The sequence below is a fragment of the Polypterus senegalus genome, chromosome 11 (genome assembly GCF_016835505.1).
Source record: "Polypterus senegalus isolate Bchr_013 chromosome 11, ASM1683550v1, whole genome shotgun sequence".
NCBI classification, from domain to species: domain Eukaryota; kingdom Metazoa; phylum Chordata; class Cladistia; order Polypteriformes; family Polypteridae; genus Polypterus; species Polypterus senegalus.
In genome coordinates, this window is record NC_053164.1 from 128,991,026 (window position 1) to 129,011,168 (window position 20,143).

At 37.2% G+C, this 20,143-nt stretch overlaps 1 protein-coding gene across 1 annotated transcript in view; it reads left to right on the forward strand.

The window, feature by feature from the left end:
- Positions 1 to 6,604: 6,604 nt before the first annotated feature.
- The window catches only part of LOC120539516, a 39,318-nt gene continuing 25,779 nt past the window's right edge, over positions 6,605 to 20,143 (forward strand). The window contains exons 1-3 of the mRNA XM_039769648.1: positions 6,605 to 6,654; positions 6,739 to 6,774; positions 13,308 to 13,634. Of these exons, the coding sequence (XP_039625582.1) occupies positions 6,624 to 6,654; positions 6,739 to 6,774; positions 13,308 to 13,634 (394 nt within the window). The 5' untranslated portion in view covers positions 6,605 to 6,623. The remainder of the gene's footprint in view (positions 6,655 to 6,738; positions 6,775 to 13,307; positions 13,635 to 20,143) is intronic.

Below are 20,143 nucleotides of genomic sequence, written 5' to 3' on the forward strand. Positions count from 1 at the left end.
CTCCTCTTTTTTGTTCAGCCCGGAAGTACTTCCCAGTCACGAGGACGGAAGAAATAAAGTACTTCCGTAAAGTACTTTATTTCTTCCGTCCTCGTGACTGGGAAGTACTTCCGGGCTATATGTAAAATACAAGTCTCTGTTCCTCCCTGCAGCGTCCCCTAGCGGCCCCCATGGTATCCAGCAGGGCGGTGAAGGAAAACTCTAAGGTCCATGATGCCCTGCTGGAATTCGGGGCATCTCCACATTGCAGGGAGGGCTCCATCTGGTTGTTTGGGGGTATTGGCCGGGATAAACTACACGGCCACATTCCACAATATATATATATATATACACTAGCAAAATACCTGCGCTTCGGAGCGGAGAAGAAGTGTGTTAAAGAAGTTATGAAGAAGAAAAGGAAACATTTTAAAAATAACGTAACATGATTGTCAATGTAATTGTTTTGCCACTGTTATGAGTGTTGCTGTCATATATATATATATATATATATAGACACACACACACACAGACACACACACATATAAACATATATACATATACATATATACATATCTACATATACACATATCTATATATACACATATATACATATACACATCTACATATATATACACATATCAACATATATATACACATACATATACACACATACATTCACACACATATACATATATACATATACACATACATACATACAGATAAATATACATATATATACACTGTGAGACTTGCCCGGACACCACAAGTCGGAGACCACATCTTTATAAAATTCATACATTTATTATTCATTTAAATAAACACAGGAATAAAGTCCTGAACAACACACGATGCACACAGCAATCAATTACCACAATGAACTCTTGTCTATCTCTGTCCTTGGCCGCCAATCTCCTCCTGGGAGCTTCTTCCTGCTCCATTCCCGACTCTAGCTCCCCGATTGCTGGAAGGCGGCCCCTTTTATTCCTGCCCGGATGTGCTCCAGGTGGCTGATGACGTCCATCCGGCAGCACTTCCTGGTGTGGCCTAAGTGCTGCCCTTTGCACCGGAAGCACTCCGGGCGTCCCTGGCAGGTTCCTCCGCCATCTTGTCGAGTGTGGCGGAAGTAACTATTTCTAGGTCCCACGAGGTTTAAGGTGCCCTCGGGTCCCAATGGGTTATAATCTTTTCTCTTGGTCCTTACTTATTTCAGGGCGGTTTCCCCCTCGTGGCCCGGAAGCTATTCTTGCCCCCTTCTGGTCCTTTTAGGCATCCTGGCCGGGTAAGAACCCCAGCCGTCTGTGACAACACATATACACATACATATATATATATATATATATATATACAGTATATACACATACATACATACATACACACATACACAAATATACCAATAACTATCTGCTAAGGATCTCTTTGTATACCACGTTGTCAGTTCAGCACTCCGGTTGTAATATGACCAAGTTGTGCATTGAGCTTACTTTTGAGAATGCAACGTATAGTTTTGTCCAGGAGAAAAGCAATGTTGCCTCAAATCAATGGCAGCCTTTTGTAGGGTCTGTCCCTGAGATTTAGTAATTGTCATCGCGAAGCAGAGCCTTACTGGAAATTTGAGGCATTTGAATTGAAATGGGAGATCAGAGGGTATAAAGGGGACGCGAGGAATACATGAAGAGTGTGGTGCTCTGCTGTTTTTTTGTGTAGCTTCCTTCACAAAGCTTCTCTCTGCTTTATAAACGAACGCCATAGAAGGCCGTTGTTTCTCCTTGCTTCGCGGTTCTGTACTGTTTTATTGTTCACTTATTACGATTGTTATAGTTATTGTGTAGCTATTTGAGACTTACTTTACTTTACTGTTCAGGTACCTATATCCTTTATTTAATCCACAGCTTGTACGCTATTTTTTGTTTGTATTAGATATTTATTGATTCCCTTCTATAGCTGACTGCCTGCTCATATAAGGCGATCCGCTGGTTTTTTGTGAAGCAGCCTTTACACAGCTTCTCTGCTGTTTTATAAACGAACGACATATAAGGCCATCCTTTTTCCTTGCTTCGCCAAGGAAGCTGCCTTTTTATTTAATCCACGGGTTCTCTGCTGTTTTATTGTTCGTTTATCACAACTGTTATAGTTCTCTTTATATGGCACGTTGTCAGTTCAGCACTCCGGTTGTAATATGACGAAGCTGTGCGAGCTCACTCTTGAGAATGCAACGTATAGTTGTCCAGGAGAAAAGCAATCTTGCCTGAAATCAATGGCAACCTTTTGTAGGGTCTGTCCCTGAGACTTATTACTTGTCATCGCGAAGCAGAGCCTTACTGGAAATTGGAGGCATTTGAATTGAAATGGGAGATCAAAGGGTGTAGCGGGGAAGCAAAGAATACATTGAGTGTGGAGAAACTCTAGAGACAGCGTGTGTATTAACTTGTGGATTTTTCTGTGAGTATTTGGTGGCAGCGTGACGAAGTTGCTTCCACAAGACCGCATTAGCTGTGGAGCTCAGCTCGGAGCATATTCTTTTCCTACCTTGTCAATTGTATAATGCGTTTTTTTGAACAGGTTTGATGCATGGAAGTGATCACTCGTACTGCGTTCTGTCAGTTCACATGAGCAGCTCTCTTGTGTGATGTTGCGATGTCCACGGCTTTAATGTTAGCTAAGACCCGGCATTTAAAAGTTTCTTGCTACAGCAATTTTAACTCCATTACAAAGTGATCCAAAGTCTCATTTATACCTCATGTCTTCTCATTAAACTTGTATCTCGCAAATAAAGTATTCAACGAAGGCATGACAAAAGGCAGCGGGCGCGTGTCTATAAACTTAATTTAAACTTACGGTTTACACCGTGCTTTGTTTCCGTAGTAGCTGCACTTATGAATAAGCTTGTATGCGTTTTTCTTCAGGGATCTTTGGAGCTCTTCCTTGTTTTCTACGTACTGCGTTCACAGTCAGTTCACGTGATTACGTGGGAGGCGTGATGATGTGACACGCAACTCCGCCCCCCACGGCCATTACAGTATATGGAGAAAAATAGGTTCCAGTTATGACCATTACGTGTAGAATTTCGAAATGAAACCTGCCCAACTTTTGTAAGTAAGCTGTAAGGAATAAGCCTGCCAATTTTCAGCCTTCTACCTACACGGGAAGTTGAAGAATTAGTGATGAGTGAGTCAGTCATTCAGTCAGTCAGTCAGTCAGTCAGTAAGGGCTTTGCCTTTTATTAGTGTATATATATATATATATATATATATACATACACATTTTTTCTGATGGAAAGTGATCTGTGAGTACTGGCACAATCAGTCAGAATTTACCTTTATTTCCTGTTTTGAATTTGTCCTCTTAGTCAATGTTGTAACCATTATAATTCTTGGGTACTGCACCCTCATTTTGTTTTTCCATTTTGTGGTGCCATCGTTGAGATGTGATGATCAGTTACTACAGATCTGACCTTGCAAGTTGCATCGAAGGTCTTTGTGGCGATTTGACCTTCATTCTAGCTTCTGGATGTACTGTAAGCTTCTCTGAACAAGCTCTTGTTATTGAATTTGATTTGTACTGAATTTGTAATTGTTTTTTGAGTATAGTTTCAGTTTTTTGTTTTGATGTTAGTGCTTTTGACTTTCTTATTATGTCCCTCACTACTCTTTTGACCACGTTTTTCTGCTGGGGCTTCATGTATAAAAACCTGCATAGATTCCATACTAAAATTTTGTTGACACTAAAAATGCAATGAAAAACATGCGCAAAAAAAAAAAAATCAGAGGCCACCTGCCATACCAAGCTCTTTTATAAATCCCAAATTAACTTAAAACTATGTATGTGTGCACATATTTTTAGCTGTTACCTCCCACCAGTAACCATGTATGGCTTAAAAAATGTTTTTTTTTTTAATATTCATGATTAAATACTATAAAAAACTTGGCAATGTTCCTGTGTGATGCCTTTACTACAAACCATGGAAAAACACAGAAAGCAAAACTTCAGTGAATGTGAACTTGAGGTATTAATGACATTTGGTAGAATTTAAGGGGTGGCCCCCAACAGATGCACTATCTTACTTAAATACGATCAAAGAAACTTTTTTTTTGCTCAGTTATTTTAATGTCATAGCTAATGTAAATATGGTAATAATCAACTAATTAGGCACATGGTGACATTGGACAAAGTGGGCATTGCCCATTCTGCTAGGCTTTAATGGTACACCAGGCCTGTAAAGAAAACAGATTTAATAGGGCTGCAGGCATCCCGCTCGCTGCAGCTTCCTCCACTTGCATTCCAAACTAATTGACTGAACTCCAGATTGTACCGGGATCTTTCTGGACTTCAGATGTTCAGATGTTGAGCTGGCATCTTTCCAGACGCCCCTCTACAGACTTCTTGGGCCAGAAGTCACAAAATGGACTCAAGCAAGAACAAAGACCTATAATTCAAGGGATGACAACTACAATGGACAGAATAACATACCTGTTAGAAGATACTGATTTTGTAAATGAAAGTGTCTTTCATCCAATCAGCAACTGTTGGAAACTGGCTTTTTATTTCAGCGTTCTCACTCTAACCATAAGGAAATCTGATGTACAGTATCTGGGTAGTATCTTAAATGTAAACTTTATTAATCTCAAGGGGAAATTCAGATGCATACTGTAGCAGAAACATAAAAAGCAAAGATATAGACAGGACAGATAATACAGCCAATCAATTAATCAATCAATTAATTGATAACAAAAACAACAGTTTGTTTATTGTATAGTCTAAAATCATGCAAGGAATGCTTCAGTGGGCTTTAACAGGCCCTGTTTTTTGACAGTCCCCAGCCTTCACTTCCTAAGAAGATAAATAACACCCAACCCCCTTCAGAGAGGGGCGAGAGTTGGGAGCCAAGTGGACTGAGCTTGAGAGGAGAGAAGGAGGCGGTCTGAAGTAAGGCATTGTTGTGACCAGGACTTTGGGGACTTGTGGGTTTTGTGGTGCACTTGTGACCGTAAATAGCTGTAAATAAACATGTGGTGGGTAAAATGAACGTGTCTGCCTGTCTGTGTCCGGGCCAGTCTCCACACATAGATATACGTACACTATGCAGATATTTAAAAATATACTCAACTTGTACATCAGGATGAAGCATTCAGTTGTCTGATAGCAGTGGTCAGAAAAGACCTCCATAAGTGCTTCTTTGCATAAATTAGTGGAATGAGTCTGAGGCTAAAATTGCTCTAAGGCAGTACCTCCTGGAGGGGATGGAGGGGATTTTTTTATGATGGCATCAGGTTTCGCCACCATCTTTTTTTCCACAACAGCTTCCATTGTGTCCAGGGTTCACCCTGTGATGGAGCAGATTTTCATATATGTTTGTTCAGGCACTGTGCTTCTCTTGAGCTCAACTTTCCCAGGAGACTGTGGTGTAGAACAACATACTGGCTACTTTGGACTGATAGAACCTTTCCAACAGCTTGCTGCACACATCACAAAACATGAGTTTGCTTAGCAAGTACAGTCTGCTCTGGCCCTTCTTGTATAGCACCACTATGTTGTCAGACCAGTCCAGTTTGTTGTTTACTGAATCCACAGGTACTTGTATTTCTGCACCACTTCCTTGTCTTCCCTCTGAATGGTGACTGGTCTCAGAGTCTCCTTGGTACGCCAGAAATACACCACCAGCTCTTTTGTCTTGCTGAGGTTGAGTTACAGGTTGATGCCCCTGCATCACAAGACAAAGTCCTCCACAACCTTCCTGTACTCTGACCCTATCTATCTATCTATCTATCTATCTATCTATCTATCTATCTATCTATCTATCTATCTATCTATCTATCTATCTATCTATCCAGCTACTACATGATGGTGGGGTGGCGGGGTTTTGGCAGCAGTGACTTTCCATGTACCAGGTTTTCCTGTAGAGCAAGTTTGCATTTTGCAATTGCTCAATCACATGTGGAAAGAATTTTGGTGTTAGTTTTGCAAAATTGCATGTGAACAGAAACTTATCTGTTTTGTTCCACATTATTGTCAACCTATGCCTGGATAATTTTGTTTATGTATTATTAAACTCAAAGGTAGATATTTGGTAGCAAGAACGCTTAGGTCTGTTGGACAACATGCATGAGTTTATCTTTCACTGGCAGTTATATTATTATTGGATTCTTACTTTCTTATCTTTAGCACTTTAATATGCACTGTATATTTCTCATGTAATACTTTTTGTGTTTTCAGTGAACCTACTGATTTATTTCTTTGTTTTGGTAGTCTGCTCAGTGTCCTGGAATAAGCCATGTACTGTTAAAATAAAGTCTTTTTGTTGTGACTGACTCTAGGCATGTGTTTCAGTTCCAATGTCAAGTATTTAACGTATTTGCGCATAAGATTCAAATTGCAAACAAAGTAAAATCAGTCTTTCTGGCAAACCTTTCAGTTACCAGAATGTATGATGTGCTGAGAATTCAGTTCCGTTTACTTCACCTTTGCTAGTTCTTGATTTTTAAGGGTCCCATCTCACTTCTGTTAACTGACCAATTCTCGATATTCACTTCTAATAATATCTCAAGCCAACTTCCCATGTTTTGACCTCTACCTGTGCTGTCTGTTTAGAATATTAACAGTGATTAGTAGTGGACTATGACAGACGAAGTGTTTCTCTCAAGGTTACTATGACTTGTTTCATCCTTCTTTTTTTATATGGTAAGTATCAGCATATATAGCTATGAGTTAGTAGTTCAGAGATAGAAATTTTTCATAACGTCAATTTCTTGTTGCATTTTTAAGCTGCTGATGCCGTTTACATCACATCACATTTTGGAGGTATGTTTGGTTTTTTGTTGCCTTCATGTTAAAATTAATATTTGCATAAACATTACTGATACATATATTAGTAATATTGTGTTTCAGACGTAATGCACAATTACATGGCATTTTCCTTCTTATTTATTCAAACTTTTTTTATATAAACATCATTCTAGGCATGTTCTCCGTGAGTATCCAAAATCAGTTTGTTAATTTGTTACATGTAATATTAGCTCTTATAAAAATTATAGTGTATTTTGCTTATTTGTGTGTTTCTGCACAGTACAAATGTTTTAATGTTTATAATTGCCTAAAGATTTTTATCTCCAGTGCAAAACAAAGCACTCATCTAACAAAAAAAAAATCTAAATGGAATTTCCTACAAGTCTTCAATTAAACTGTAATCAAGAATTTACAAAAACACAGAGAAAAAAGGCAGTTGGATATTCTTCTCCAGATAGCTACCAGAGTTACTTATGCTGTGTATTTTTTGTGGTATGGTACAAAGTACAAATACTAGTATATTAGTATTACAGAATCTGAACATTACCTTTCTCGATTTATATTCAATACTTCAACATATATCCCAACAGTATAATTTTATTCTTTATTGTTTAGAGCATTGTCTGGAACATGAGACAGCTGCCACAAAGTAAACTGTCAAAGCTTTTGCTTTCAGGAAGTCATTACCAGCGTTCTAGTATTTGTAATTAAATTTCACAAATTTAATGTTATATTAAAATCAATAAGATGAATGCAAATAAGGAAAAAAAATAATTCTAGCTTAAAGTTCCAAGAAACTTAATTCTTAACTTCACAAATGTTCTTAAAGTCTAAATTTATTATTTTTTCAAGTTAAAGTTATTTCTCTACAATATTTGCCACATTAATTTATATCCTAAAGTAAGAGTTATTTTATGAATTTTAAAAAATAACCAGCCTGCTGTTGCATTTTATAATCAATGAGTATTAAGGTCCCAGTGCAGAAAAAATATTCCTAAAATATGTCCACTTTGAAATAGCAAAACATTTGATTCAATAAAACATGCATGTCCCACTTCCCAAAAGTAAAGTGGACATATTATATTTTATCACATTATTTTTGATACTGTTTTCTTGAGTTAAGGATACATTTTTTGCTTGCTTATTTCTATCAGCAAGCGATGAAGTTATGACAAACCTCCCTTCACAAACCTATAATTTACTTATTATCCTGCGTTTCTTTTACAATACTGATTCTTCAATAGTTGTGTTCTGTCACGGCATGTAACGACAGACAGGTGACAGCTCAGATCATATGATCATTTTTTTCCTAGTGCCTACTTTACTCCTATTATGTTGCGTTGTTATTTTACATAACCTAGAAAGAGAAATTTACACCAAGTTACAGCATCATGGCGAACAGTGCAAGTAAGACTTTAATTGTACACATAACAATAAATTTGAACTGAACCAATTACACTGCATTATCTATACTAATAAAAGGCAAAGCCCTCACTCACTCACTCACTCACTGACTCATCACTAATTCTCCAACTTCCCGTGTAGGTAGAAGGCTGAAATTTGGCAGGTTCATTCCTTACAGCTTCCTTACAAAAGTTGGGCAGGTTTTATATCGAAATTCTACGCGTAATGGTCATAACTGGAAGCTGTTTTTCTCCATTTACTGTAATGGAGATGAGCTTGAACGCAGTGGGGGCGGAGTTTCGTGTGACATCATCACGCCTCCCACGTAATCACGCAGTACATAGAAAACCAGGAAGACCTCAAAAAGCGCTGAAGAAAACATGCATTATATAATTGAGAAGGCAGCGAAACAATAAGAAGCGAGCGAGTGACATATACAACCATATTCATGAGTTCTGCTACTTCGGAAACAAAGCACGATGTAAACCTACACTTTAAATTAAGTTCATATAAAGGCTTCCGCTGGCGTTTGTAATTTAGTGCCTGCCCATATAAGGCCGTCCATCAGCGGCAATCCAATAGCAAACTCCCACTAAATATTCACGGGTGAAGAACTGTGCTTATGGAGAGGAAGATGAGATGGTCAGGGTGGTGTTTGACACAAACTCAGCAAAACTGCGAGAGAAAGTTTTAAGTGCCAGGACTAAGGTAACATTAAATACAGCCATGGACATCGCACGAGGTGGCACCAGCACAGCTGGGAACCTTCGATGCATGTACACCGAGCGCTCACGTGAACTGGCGCAGTGCACAGATAAAAGCAACAGTTCCAAAGAGCGCTGAACAAAAACCGAATTGCACAATTGAAAAGGCAGCAAAAAATATGAAGCGTCTGATACATACAAGTATATTCATAAATCCAAAACAAAGCACACGTTGGAAAAAGTCAATGTCCCGCTAAAGGAAGACAGTGTAAAAAAAACCTGTGCATGCAGTGTGTCAGGTCTCAGATAAAGAAGAAGACGAGAGGCGAGATCATTTTATATACTGTATTATTGTTATTAATGGCCCGGGTATATGAAGCGCTGGTAACACAATAAACTACAGATCCCATAATGCAGCGCTTCAGCTCCCTTGCCGAACACTTACCGTATTATTAATCAAGTCTAGCTTATGATGCTGCAAGTTATTGCGAAGCTAGCTCACACGATGCTGAAGAGAAAAGTTGATTCTGAAAATAGAGCCTTTAAAAACCGATGGGAGGCTGAGTATATGTTTACTGAACCCGTGTGTCTCATTTGTGGAGCTAATGAGGCTGTAATTACAGAATTTAATCTAAGACGGCACTATGAGACAAAACATCAGGGTAACCTAAATGCAATGCAGAAGATACAGAAAGCAGCATAATTAAATAAGAATCTGACACTTCAGCGGACGTTTTACCCGTGCACAATCACAAAGTGATTTCAAGTGAAGCTGCTTTTATGGGAGACACAAATGCACCAGTGCACCTTGCCCCACTTTCCCTGTTACCAAGTAATGTTAAACCAAGTCGTCACTACGGTGTTCCCAAATACGCACTTTGCTGATAAACTGAGCACACTGAGTTTGCACGGCGCTTTGGTGACTTTGAAGAACAAAAAAAGTCCGTCTACATGCGGCTCGAACCTTGTGCATGTTTGGTAGCACATATCTGTGTGAGAAGCTCTTCTCAGTGATAAAGACTAACAAAACAGCAGACAGGAGTCGCCTCACTGATGAGCACCTGCAATCCATCCTGAGAATCTCCACAACACAGAACCTCACACCAAACAGAAACGAACTTGTTGCCAAAAAAAGATGTCAGGCGTCCAGCTCTAAAATGACATATGAGCAAAGACAACTGAATGATTTGATTTGTTATTGCTGAAAGGAACACATTTTATTTATATTTCCAGGTTTTGTTATGCAGCATGTTCATATTTGAATTTGTATAATTTTGACAGGATATATTTTTATGGAGAGCAAAATCTTTTGGGATATTTAAAATCTAAGTTTATTTTTTATATAAAATTACATAAGAGTAAAGAAATTTGAATGTTTGTTCTTTTAACGTTTACTTTATTTCTAACTTGTATAATTTAGACAGGATATATTTTTATGGAGAGCAAAATATTATAAGTTGTTTAAGGTTTGAGTTGATTTATTCACGAATAATATTCCTGTCTGTTTTTACCATTCCTACCAAAGATATTTCTGTCGACTAAATAAAAATTCCTTCTATTAAAAATTTAAATAGAACTTGAACAAATACGATACGTTCATAATATCCACGCAGACTTGCATGTAAGACCGGGAGTTATCTGTTTTAACAAGCAGCATATTGCACTGATACAAAATAGCTGTGTGTGTATATATGTAGATATGTATGTATATGTATATATATGTTTATATATGTGTGTGTGTATATATATGTGTATATGTATAGATATGTATATATATGTTTATGTGTGTGTGTGTAAATATATATATATATATATTTATATATATGACAACAACACTCATCACTCACAACAGTGACAAAACAATTACATTGACAATCATGTTACGGTATTTTCAAAATGTTTCCTTTTCTTTTTCATTGCTTCTTTAACACACTACTTCTCCGCTGCGAAGCGCGGGTATTTTGCTAGTATTTTTAATAAAAGCCACCTGCATGTCACAATTTCTTTGGCATGTAATGTGAATACACAATAAAAAATGCTCAGAAAATGAAGAAGGCAAAGTTTGCGATGAGCTCAACCACAATTAAATGGATCGAACCACTACAAATCAATTATTGAATATTTTAATGATGGTGAGTCGCTCTTGTTGAGGACAAGATATTAAAAGAACCGAAGAAAATATTTTTGAATGTGTAAGCTCACTGACACTTATGGATAGCAATTAAGATGTAATTACTTTGCAAACTCCATGTACACCCAAGTGCTGTGAGTCAGGAATGAAAGCTCTGTGTTACTACTTTGCCTGTGCTAAAACATCTGTACTAAATTTATGGTAATTCGATCTGATTAAACCTAAACATATGCCTGTAAAATCTATTCAGTTCGTATCACTTCATAACATGCTATGCGGATGCTTGATCTTTCGCTCCCTAAAGCACATACATACATACATTGTAATAATAGCAGGATCAGTCGTCAGATTGATTAAATAAGCTTCCTTACAGTGAAAGAGTTTGTGTTATCATAAGTGTAACATTTTAGTGATTATTGTTCAGTTCTCTACAGAACAGCGATAGCATTTCACATCTGAGACATTTAATAATGTCAGTTACAGTTCTTGGCAATGACTTTCCAAAATGAATCAACACCCCTTTGGCCGCAGGGTGCCACAGAGAAAGAAAATCAGCAAAGTGAAGCGATCAACCAACCTTCTTTTTAAAATGGCTGGATCTCACAAAAAATGTTTGGCTTTTTTCTTTTTTTAAACAATATGAATACACTAATTTGTAATTTGTGTATAATGCCAAGATGCGGATCAAGACTCAGTAACCTTTTATAATTGAAAACATCATGTTTTCTGTAAGTTTTAATCCTTTTTTGACTTCGCCACCTATTTTTGCTATTAAGAAATGCAAGAACAATCTAAATTATTTATTAAAATTTATAAATTATGCATGACTTTAAAACACAATTTTGTATGACAAATTAATATATACCATGATTGTGAGAAAATAAGTCTGACTGCAAAAATACCAAATTTATCCTTTAACAGATTAGTTTGACAAGATCTTCCTCAGATAAACTCTGTTGACTGTCATTTAGAAAAATATTTTCAGACATCTCCTTTCAGATTATTGTGTTAATAAACTTACAATTGCTGAAAGCATGGAGGATTAGTCTTCAGTTAGTGGTATTCATTTTGCCTCCCTCCTGGTGGATTGTACTCATATTGGTAACTTTCTAGTCATCAGGGACTCTGAGATGATTTTTAGAATATGCTTACTAAATATTTAAAAATAAGAATTCATTTAATCATATAACTGTATGTCAAAATTTATTATTGCTGGAAAAAAGCTCTTGATGGGAAGCTAATTGATCAGAGAATACCATTATATACTCAAACACGCATATACATCAGCACATTCCAGGCCCATGTTGTGTTAGATTAGTTCCAACAGAAAGCAAAATCAGGGCTGTGGAAGTAAAATGGAGTGTCCAGAGAAACCCAGTTAAGAAATGTGATGATCTGGTCAATAACTGCTTGGAACCTAGTTGCTTACTGCATATACGGTGTGACAGATAGGGGCGCTATCGCTCCCTTGAACCCTTGTCCAAGACGCCAGACACCAGATAAAAGTCCAAAAGTAGACTTTATTTATATTGCACAGTGCACAAAGCACCCTCTCCTCCACAATACTCAACATTAAACATTATAATAATACTCAATAAACAACAATAAACACCCAGCTCAGCTCAACGCTCTGGTGTCTTTCTCAGTCTTTTATATTCCCTGACCCGGAAGTGTTCCCACAGTCCTTCAGTGCACGATTCCTTATTACTTCCGGGTCAAATAAAAAGTCTTTCTTCACCCCAGAAGCACATCACTTCCTCTGTCGCTTTGCCTATGACGCACTTCCAGGTTATAGGGCACATGTGACTCTCTGGGCCTCCCTGCAGTGTCCTCTATTGGCCCCTAGGGTATCCAGCTGGTTTGTAGGGGAAAACTCAATAATCCATGATTCCCTGCTGGTATCCGGGGCACCTCCATGCTGCAGGGAGAGCTCCATCTGGCGGCCTGGGGATATTGGCCGGGATGACATGCCAGCCATAGACCACAACGGTCACAGAGACATTAAACATACTATACCACAGACTGCATGCCTACATTTACTTTTTCACTAACTCTAGATCTAGCCGAATTACATGATTTGTCCATATAATTTACTATTGTCAATCATTATCGGTGTATTATAGTTATGAAGACACAACCAACTTAAATTAACAATTGATACTGTAGATAGATAGATAGATAGATAGATAGATAGATAGATAGATAGATAGATAGATAGATAGATAGATACTTTATTAATCCCAAGGGGAAATTCACAATTGATATTATAGTGTAATTTCTTACTGTAAACCTTTCTTTTTGCAATGTAGGTGACACATCTTGTGGTCTTGAAAAGCCCAACATGAAGGTCATACCTCCTGTTATCAAGATCAAAAGTAGATGGCACAGCTTTATTTGTTCAGCACCTCTTTGCCAGTCAAGTATGACATGTCATTTTTTCAAAGAAGATGATTCAGAACCTTTCCATATGATGAGCTCTGATAGTAACCAGTGTAATTTCACTGTGACTGGTGGAGAGCTTTTGAAAAACATGGACGTAATGAGGGAAGATTTATATTTCAGTTGTGATTATAAAGATACTATCACCAGTGCAGTCTCCAACAGAAGTGACAGTCTAAAAGTGATCAAAAGGGAAGGTGAGTAATACTTATGTAGGATGGATCAAGAGGTTTTTGAAGTCAAACCTGTATGTTTACAGTTTGATTTCTTTACTTTAAAGTTACTTACTAATCTTTTGGCAATGTGTAAATCGGTAACAACAACATTAAGCAAAAGGCAGAAACATCTTAAAATATCTATATAAAAAAAATGATAAAATAATTAATATAATAAATAAAATGTGTTCCTTTTAATGTAGCTACAGTTATGGAAGTTTACTGTGTCTATTATATACTTTTATTGTTCGGTATATCTTAAATACTCCTTTCTCTTTGATCATAAATATATAGCAGGTTTGACCTTTTTCTCATGTAACCACCTGTCCAGAATAAGGCCACTTGGGTAGTGATAAGTATTATTGAGATGTTGTTTGGGTCCACTCATTGAAGAAAGTTTGGAAGGGTCCAGTTTTTAATGAGGAACACTGATCGAGAAGAGGTACCAACCTGCTGGATGCCATCTCTAAACTTGATTTTAAAAATTAAAATATAAACCTGTTATAAACTTTCTAATAGATTCTTCTAACAGAGCTGAATAAGAGAAATGCTTGTGATACAGTTTTTTCTTAGTTTGAGAGAATACTTTTATTATTAGTATTATGGCACATTTAGGTAATCCTTTCATCAAAGATAACTTAAAATCTGGGGCAAAATGGCCATTGGGATATTTCCCTGTGGGCCAGTAACATTTTTGGGCTGACCAAACTACCATGCATACCTTTTCAAATTCTCATAAATAAATACACACACATTTAGAATATCCATAAAAATATGGCCCTACCACAAGTGGTACAATAACAATTCTGCACACTTATATAGCGCCTTTCTCAATACTCAAAGCACTTTACTTAACTCTACCATTTCAGCCATCACCAATGTATAACACCCTCCTGCCTGATGCAATGGCAGCCATTTTGCGCTTAGCCATTAGGTGGTGAACGGTGAGAGAGACAGTTAGACAATTACAGATAGGGGATGATTGGGGGCCAGAATAACTAGGCCATGGTGGACAATTTAGCGTGCAGCATCAGGAAACACCCTACTCTTCATGAAGGATGCTCGAGAATCTTTTATGACCACAGAGAGTCAGGATCTTGGTTGTACATCTCATACAAAAAAAATAACATTTTTACAGCACAATGTTCCCAATACTGCACTGGGGCATTGGGATCCACATACAGATGACAGGGTCAGCACTCTCTTTTGGACTCTCCAACACCTCTTCCAACAGCAACCCAAGATTACATCTGTAGTTGGATGGTAGCTGGATGTCGATCAGGTTTTTCAATTTCATTAATGAATGCAACACCATACAGCCCAGGCTGCTAAGGGAAGAAACTCCATTTGGTGCTGGCTGAAACTTCCACTGTGTTGTGGATAATGGACTACCTAACTAATGGACCACAGTTTGTGCGGCTTAAGAAGTATGTATTAGACATGGCCATGAGTAGCACTTGTGCTCCTCTGGGAACTGTGCTTCCTACCTGTTTACCATGTACACCTCAGACTTAAATTACAATACTGAATCATGACATCTTCAGAAATTTTGTAATGGCATAGCCAGTTGAGTGTATCAGCAGTGGGCAGAAAAATGAATACAAGGTCCTGGTGACGGACTTTGTTAAGTAGTGCAAAGTGGACCATCTGCAGCTCATTCTAGGGCAAAATAAGGCAACCATTCCCCAAAAGGTACAACCCCACACACAACAACAACAACAACATTTTTTTATATAGCACATTTTCATACAAATAATGCAGCTCAAAGTGCTTTACATGATGAAGAAAGAGAAAAAAAGACAAAATAAAATTAAAAATAAGGGAACACTAATTAACATAGAATAAAAGTAAGGTCCGATGGCCAGGGAGGACAGAAAAGACAAAAAACAAAAAAAACTCCAGACGGCTGGAGAAAAAAAAAAATCTGCAGGGTTTCCAGGCCATGAGACCGCCCAGCCCCCTCTAGGCATTCTACCTAACGTAAATGACCTCAATCGGTCCTCATGGTATTCAGGGTTCTCATGGAAGAACTTGATGATGACGGTCATGTGGACTTCTGGCCTTTAATCCATCAATGTAGGGACACGGTGCTTTGTTCAGGTGGTGGTGGCGAAGGTCGCCACCCCATAAAACTAGAAAAAAACACAGGAAATAAAAACCATTCATTCGTTTTCTTAACCCCCTTACTTCATTTAACTATTTTACAATGGATACCAAAGGTAAAGGAGAAAAGAGGGGTGGTGCTGCAAAGGCAAGATTTGAGTGAAAAAAGGAGAATGCAGAACAATGTATGAAGCTTTATTTAGAGAATGTGAGAAAAGTTGTCATCTGTTAACTTTACAACATTGCACTGATTCATGACTTCAGTAGCACGTGCTACAGTATCAAATGTGATAGGCTTTAGTCTGCCATTTTACCTAAAATGCACAGAGTTTCTAGACTTATTAACATGCTGTATCAAGCTGACATTGATGTGAACACTGTAAACATCAGCTCACTAATTTACTTTGCTTTAGTAGGTAGCTTTAGTCCTTAGCATTTAGGCTTTGTATATGCTATTAAGAAAGGAAAATGTTTTGCAAATGTACAACATGCAAGTATTAACCAACTGAAACGCTTCCTGCTATGAATGCCTAGGGAGAGCAACAACAGGCACATACAGTAGTGTCAGTCCAGTGATGCTGATGAGGCAGGAGCAGGAGGCAGCACAGAAGGTAAAACAACACGGCTTGTGCAACATTGTGGTGTGATAAGAGGATGAAGGTTGGTGGGTATTTTTCAATATTACAGAAATTATAGGACCAGTATGAAATATTAATATGACTGCAGGATATGAAGAAATAATCAATGGTAGGACATGGAATAATACATTCCATTTATTAAGAAGCATCATGTATTATGTAAGTTATAATTAGCCATGGCACATAATAGTGCACACTATGTATTAGTCCTATTAATTTTTTAATTTCTCTGCTAATAAAGATAAGGCTTGCACTGTGGGAAGGGAGGAAGTTAGCTAACTTGCAGGATACATGCCAGAGAGGACTGAACCTTCTGAGTATATAAGAGGCAATAACAAGTGATACTCAGGCAGATTAAAAGAATTTAGAGAAGGGTACTACAAGCTCTGATTACTTTACATGTCCCCAGTCCATAGATCTTAATCTGTTTTCTCTGTTATTATCTCCGACAATCCCCAGGACAGAGCATGTTGTGGATGTGATAAAAAAAGTGATTAGAAAGTGTGGCCTTAACTGTTGAGGGTACAAAGCTCTACCTACCTTACTCTACAAGACAATACTCTTCATTGCAACTTCTTGTTCCTCAGTAAATATGACACTTGCTTGGACAAAAACCTACATGACTGCATTGAAAATAGCAAGAGATGGCTTATTTAGGAATAATATGTCTCTTTTATTTGGTTGTCAGTTACCATGGTGGCCTAGTAATAATGCCACTGCAGCCAGAGTGGAGGTGGGCTAGTCTGTAATATCTGTCACTCCAGGGTTGAAAGACAGTCCCTCTTTGCATCTACTTACAATAATCATATTTACCACAATTATTTTTTTACAAATAACATTTCTAAAGTAATATAACTAGAATGTATCAATAGATAAAGTCAAAGTTGGAATAAAATCTATTAAGAAGTATGTAAACCCATTTGGCAGGAATTATTAAAAATCATACCAAAAAAGAGAGTTTGGGATACTGACTGCTCTGAGATTCTTCTTTAGGCAATAAAAAAGGTGTTGAGGGTCATGCACCCCTAGCTGTGATTGAGTTAGATGATTTTTCTTCAGTATTGTTTGACTTCTCTAGCAAAAAAAAAAAAAGGATAATGATGTATAGTCTGACTCTTCAATCCTTATCACAGAAACCATTACAGTGCTACTCAAAAAGTAAGGTGTAATCAAGGCAAAGAATGCCAGCACAGTGATTCCTTTGAGAATTATCTTTCTTTATAACGAAGTCAGCATAAAATATGCTGTAGCTCTTGCTGTGGAAGCCATTGTGCAACCTCCTTGTATGGAATAGTTATTGTCTGTCATTGATATTTTGAGTGCTGTAGAAAGCAAAGTTATTGTAAGTGAATTTATTTTGATATTTTTAAAAAGTGATACATACTATTTGTCTAGTATGTCAAATAATATAAAGCAATACCTTTAGACACTAAATTCAGATTATAATGAGGGCAGAAGGTTTAGAAAAGAAATAATATGCAACAAAATCATTGGGGGTTTTACCCAGCAATTAAAGTACCTGGCACAGAGCATGAAAGAGAGGGTACGGATAGAGATCACTCACCTTTAACCCTTTAGGAGCTTCTTCTCTTCTGCTAAAACAATTTGGCATGGGTGCATGCCCACTGGCGAATCTGCTTAAGGATCCTTGCTTGGATTGGACAACATAGTTGGGGAATATAAGACAGATGGTGTTGGCTCAAACACCTGTCAGGCAAGAGGCAGGGCTGGTAGTGTAAGTGTGCAGGCAGTGCATGAGGCAGATGAGAGCCCATGGAGCCACATGGAAGGAGCCATGGAAGATCAGGACAGAAGTGTTGGAAGGTGACTAAGGAAGAAGATGACAGATTCAGACACAATTAAACAATGCCCCATAACCTGGTCTTTGCAATACAGTACATATCCATATCACATATTCTTCCTATGGTACATCAGTCTATGATAACAAAAGTTACTTATAACAAACTAAAGTTCTGGAATGCACCTATATTATTAACTGATGTAAGAAGCTGGGGGAAGACCGAAATACACTAACCCTTCCAAATTATAGAAATATTTGTGACAAGGGCATACTCATTCAGGCACAACCTCCATTTTATGTTGAATTTAGCATGAAGGAGTCCCAACAACCAAACTGGGTTTTGTAATTAAAGAAATATTAAAAAAAATAAATGTCTTAATTGTGTGTATACTATATTTAATATTGTAAAAAAAAAAAGTCCAGTTGTGTTTCACAGTCAAGTCCAACGTAGTCCCCTGCATCACTTTTCCTCAGTTTTAAGATTTTTTTACTCTACACTGGGGGTGGGGGTGCTGGTACAGAGGTAAATTCAACTTTTTTGGTTGGAAATTTGCAGCCACTCTGACCATGTGTAGTCTGTACCAAGGTAATAATCGTAAACTAAAAAGAAAACGAAGACTAAAACTATTAATGAAAAAACATTTTCGTAAACTGAAATAAAATAAATAACAAAACTGAGATGAAAAACTAAAACGATACGAAACGATTACAGTAGCTTAAAGACTAACTGAAATAAAATAATAATTTCTAAAAAAAAAAAACAGTTTTCGTGATCATGTCTGAAAGAATGCAGCTGAATCGTTTTTGCATTTTCATAAACTTCCGGTCCTGCCCTGTAGGTGATGAAATTCAGCATATAAACTTTATCAGACCAGTGGGTATCTTCGATCAACATGTCCGGAAGAAAACGACACAGCACCGTATGGGAGTTTTTCGAATAAAATGCTGAAAGCAACAACAGTAAATGCATAGTGTTGGAGCAGGGTGCGTTGTGTGCTGTACAGATTAAAGGTAAAAACCCAAAAAACCTTAAAGTGCACCTTAATAGCTATCACAAATTAGCCTATGACATATTTCTGGGTAAAGAAAAAGAAAGGCTGAAAAGCAAGTGCAATTTGAGTATACATGCACGTTCTAGTACACATCATACAAGACAGCAGACATTAACATCGTGTTTGCAGAGGACAGCAAATTGGGGAACGAACTCAGCTGAACAACAAAAACGCGAGGACGCCCAAGTAAACTTGTTTATTGACACTGGCATGTCTACTAAGCTGTGTGACATGCCTTCATTCAGAAAATTTGTTTCCTCTCTAGATCCCAAATTTAGCATGCCACGTGCTGCACGAATAAATGCGCTCATTGTACATAAAATGAATACAGCAACACAACGTATCAAAGAAATGGTTAATACTTTTTGTTTCAGGTAGCAAGATTGTGGCATGTATGATAAACGGTCAGCAAACCATCCAATATGTATCCATTGCCTCTCTAGTCTGTTATATTTTATAATAATATAACACATTAGCACATTTATACAGCACATTACATTTTAATTAGTCTTGGTAAAATAGTAATAAATTATCATATTTAACAATTATTTATTTTGTAGTGTTATATTTATAGATTAAACTTAATAGATGATTCTGGAGGCTGGGTGTAAAATAAATAATAAAAATTATTATTTATTTCAAATGATTCAATGCAGCTTTAAGTTTTTTACAAGACTAATTGAGCAGTTATTTTCCAGATTTGGTGTCAATATACAAATTATAAAACTAAATTTGGAAAATTTTTATTAGACTGCATCAGGCATTGGTACATAGTATGGTACACAGTAATAATTTAATAAATATTTTATTTAAAAAAAATCACACTTTAAAGCTTTTCTGAATATGAGAAGAGAAAATAAGGCCAGCTTATTAAATGAGATCAGTTACAGAGGTAAG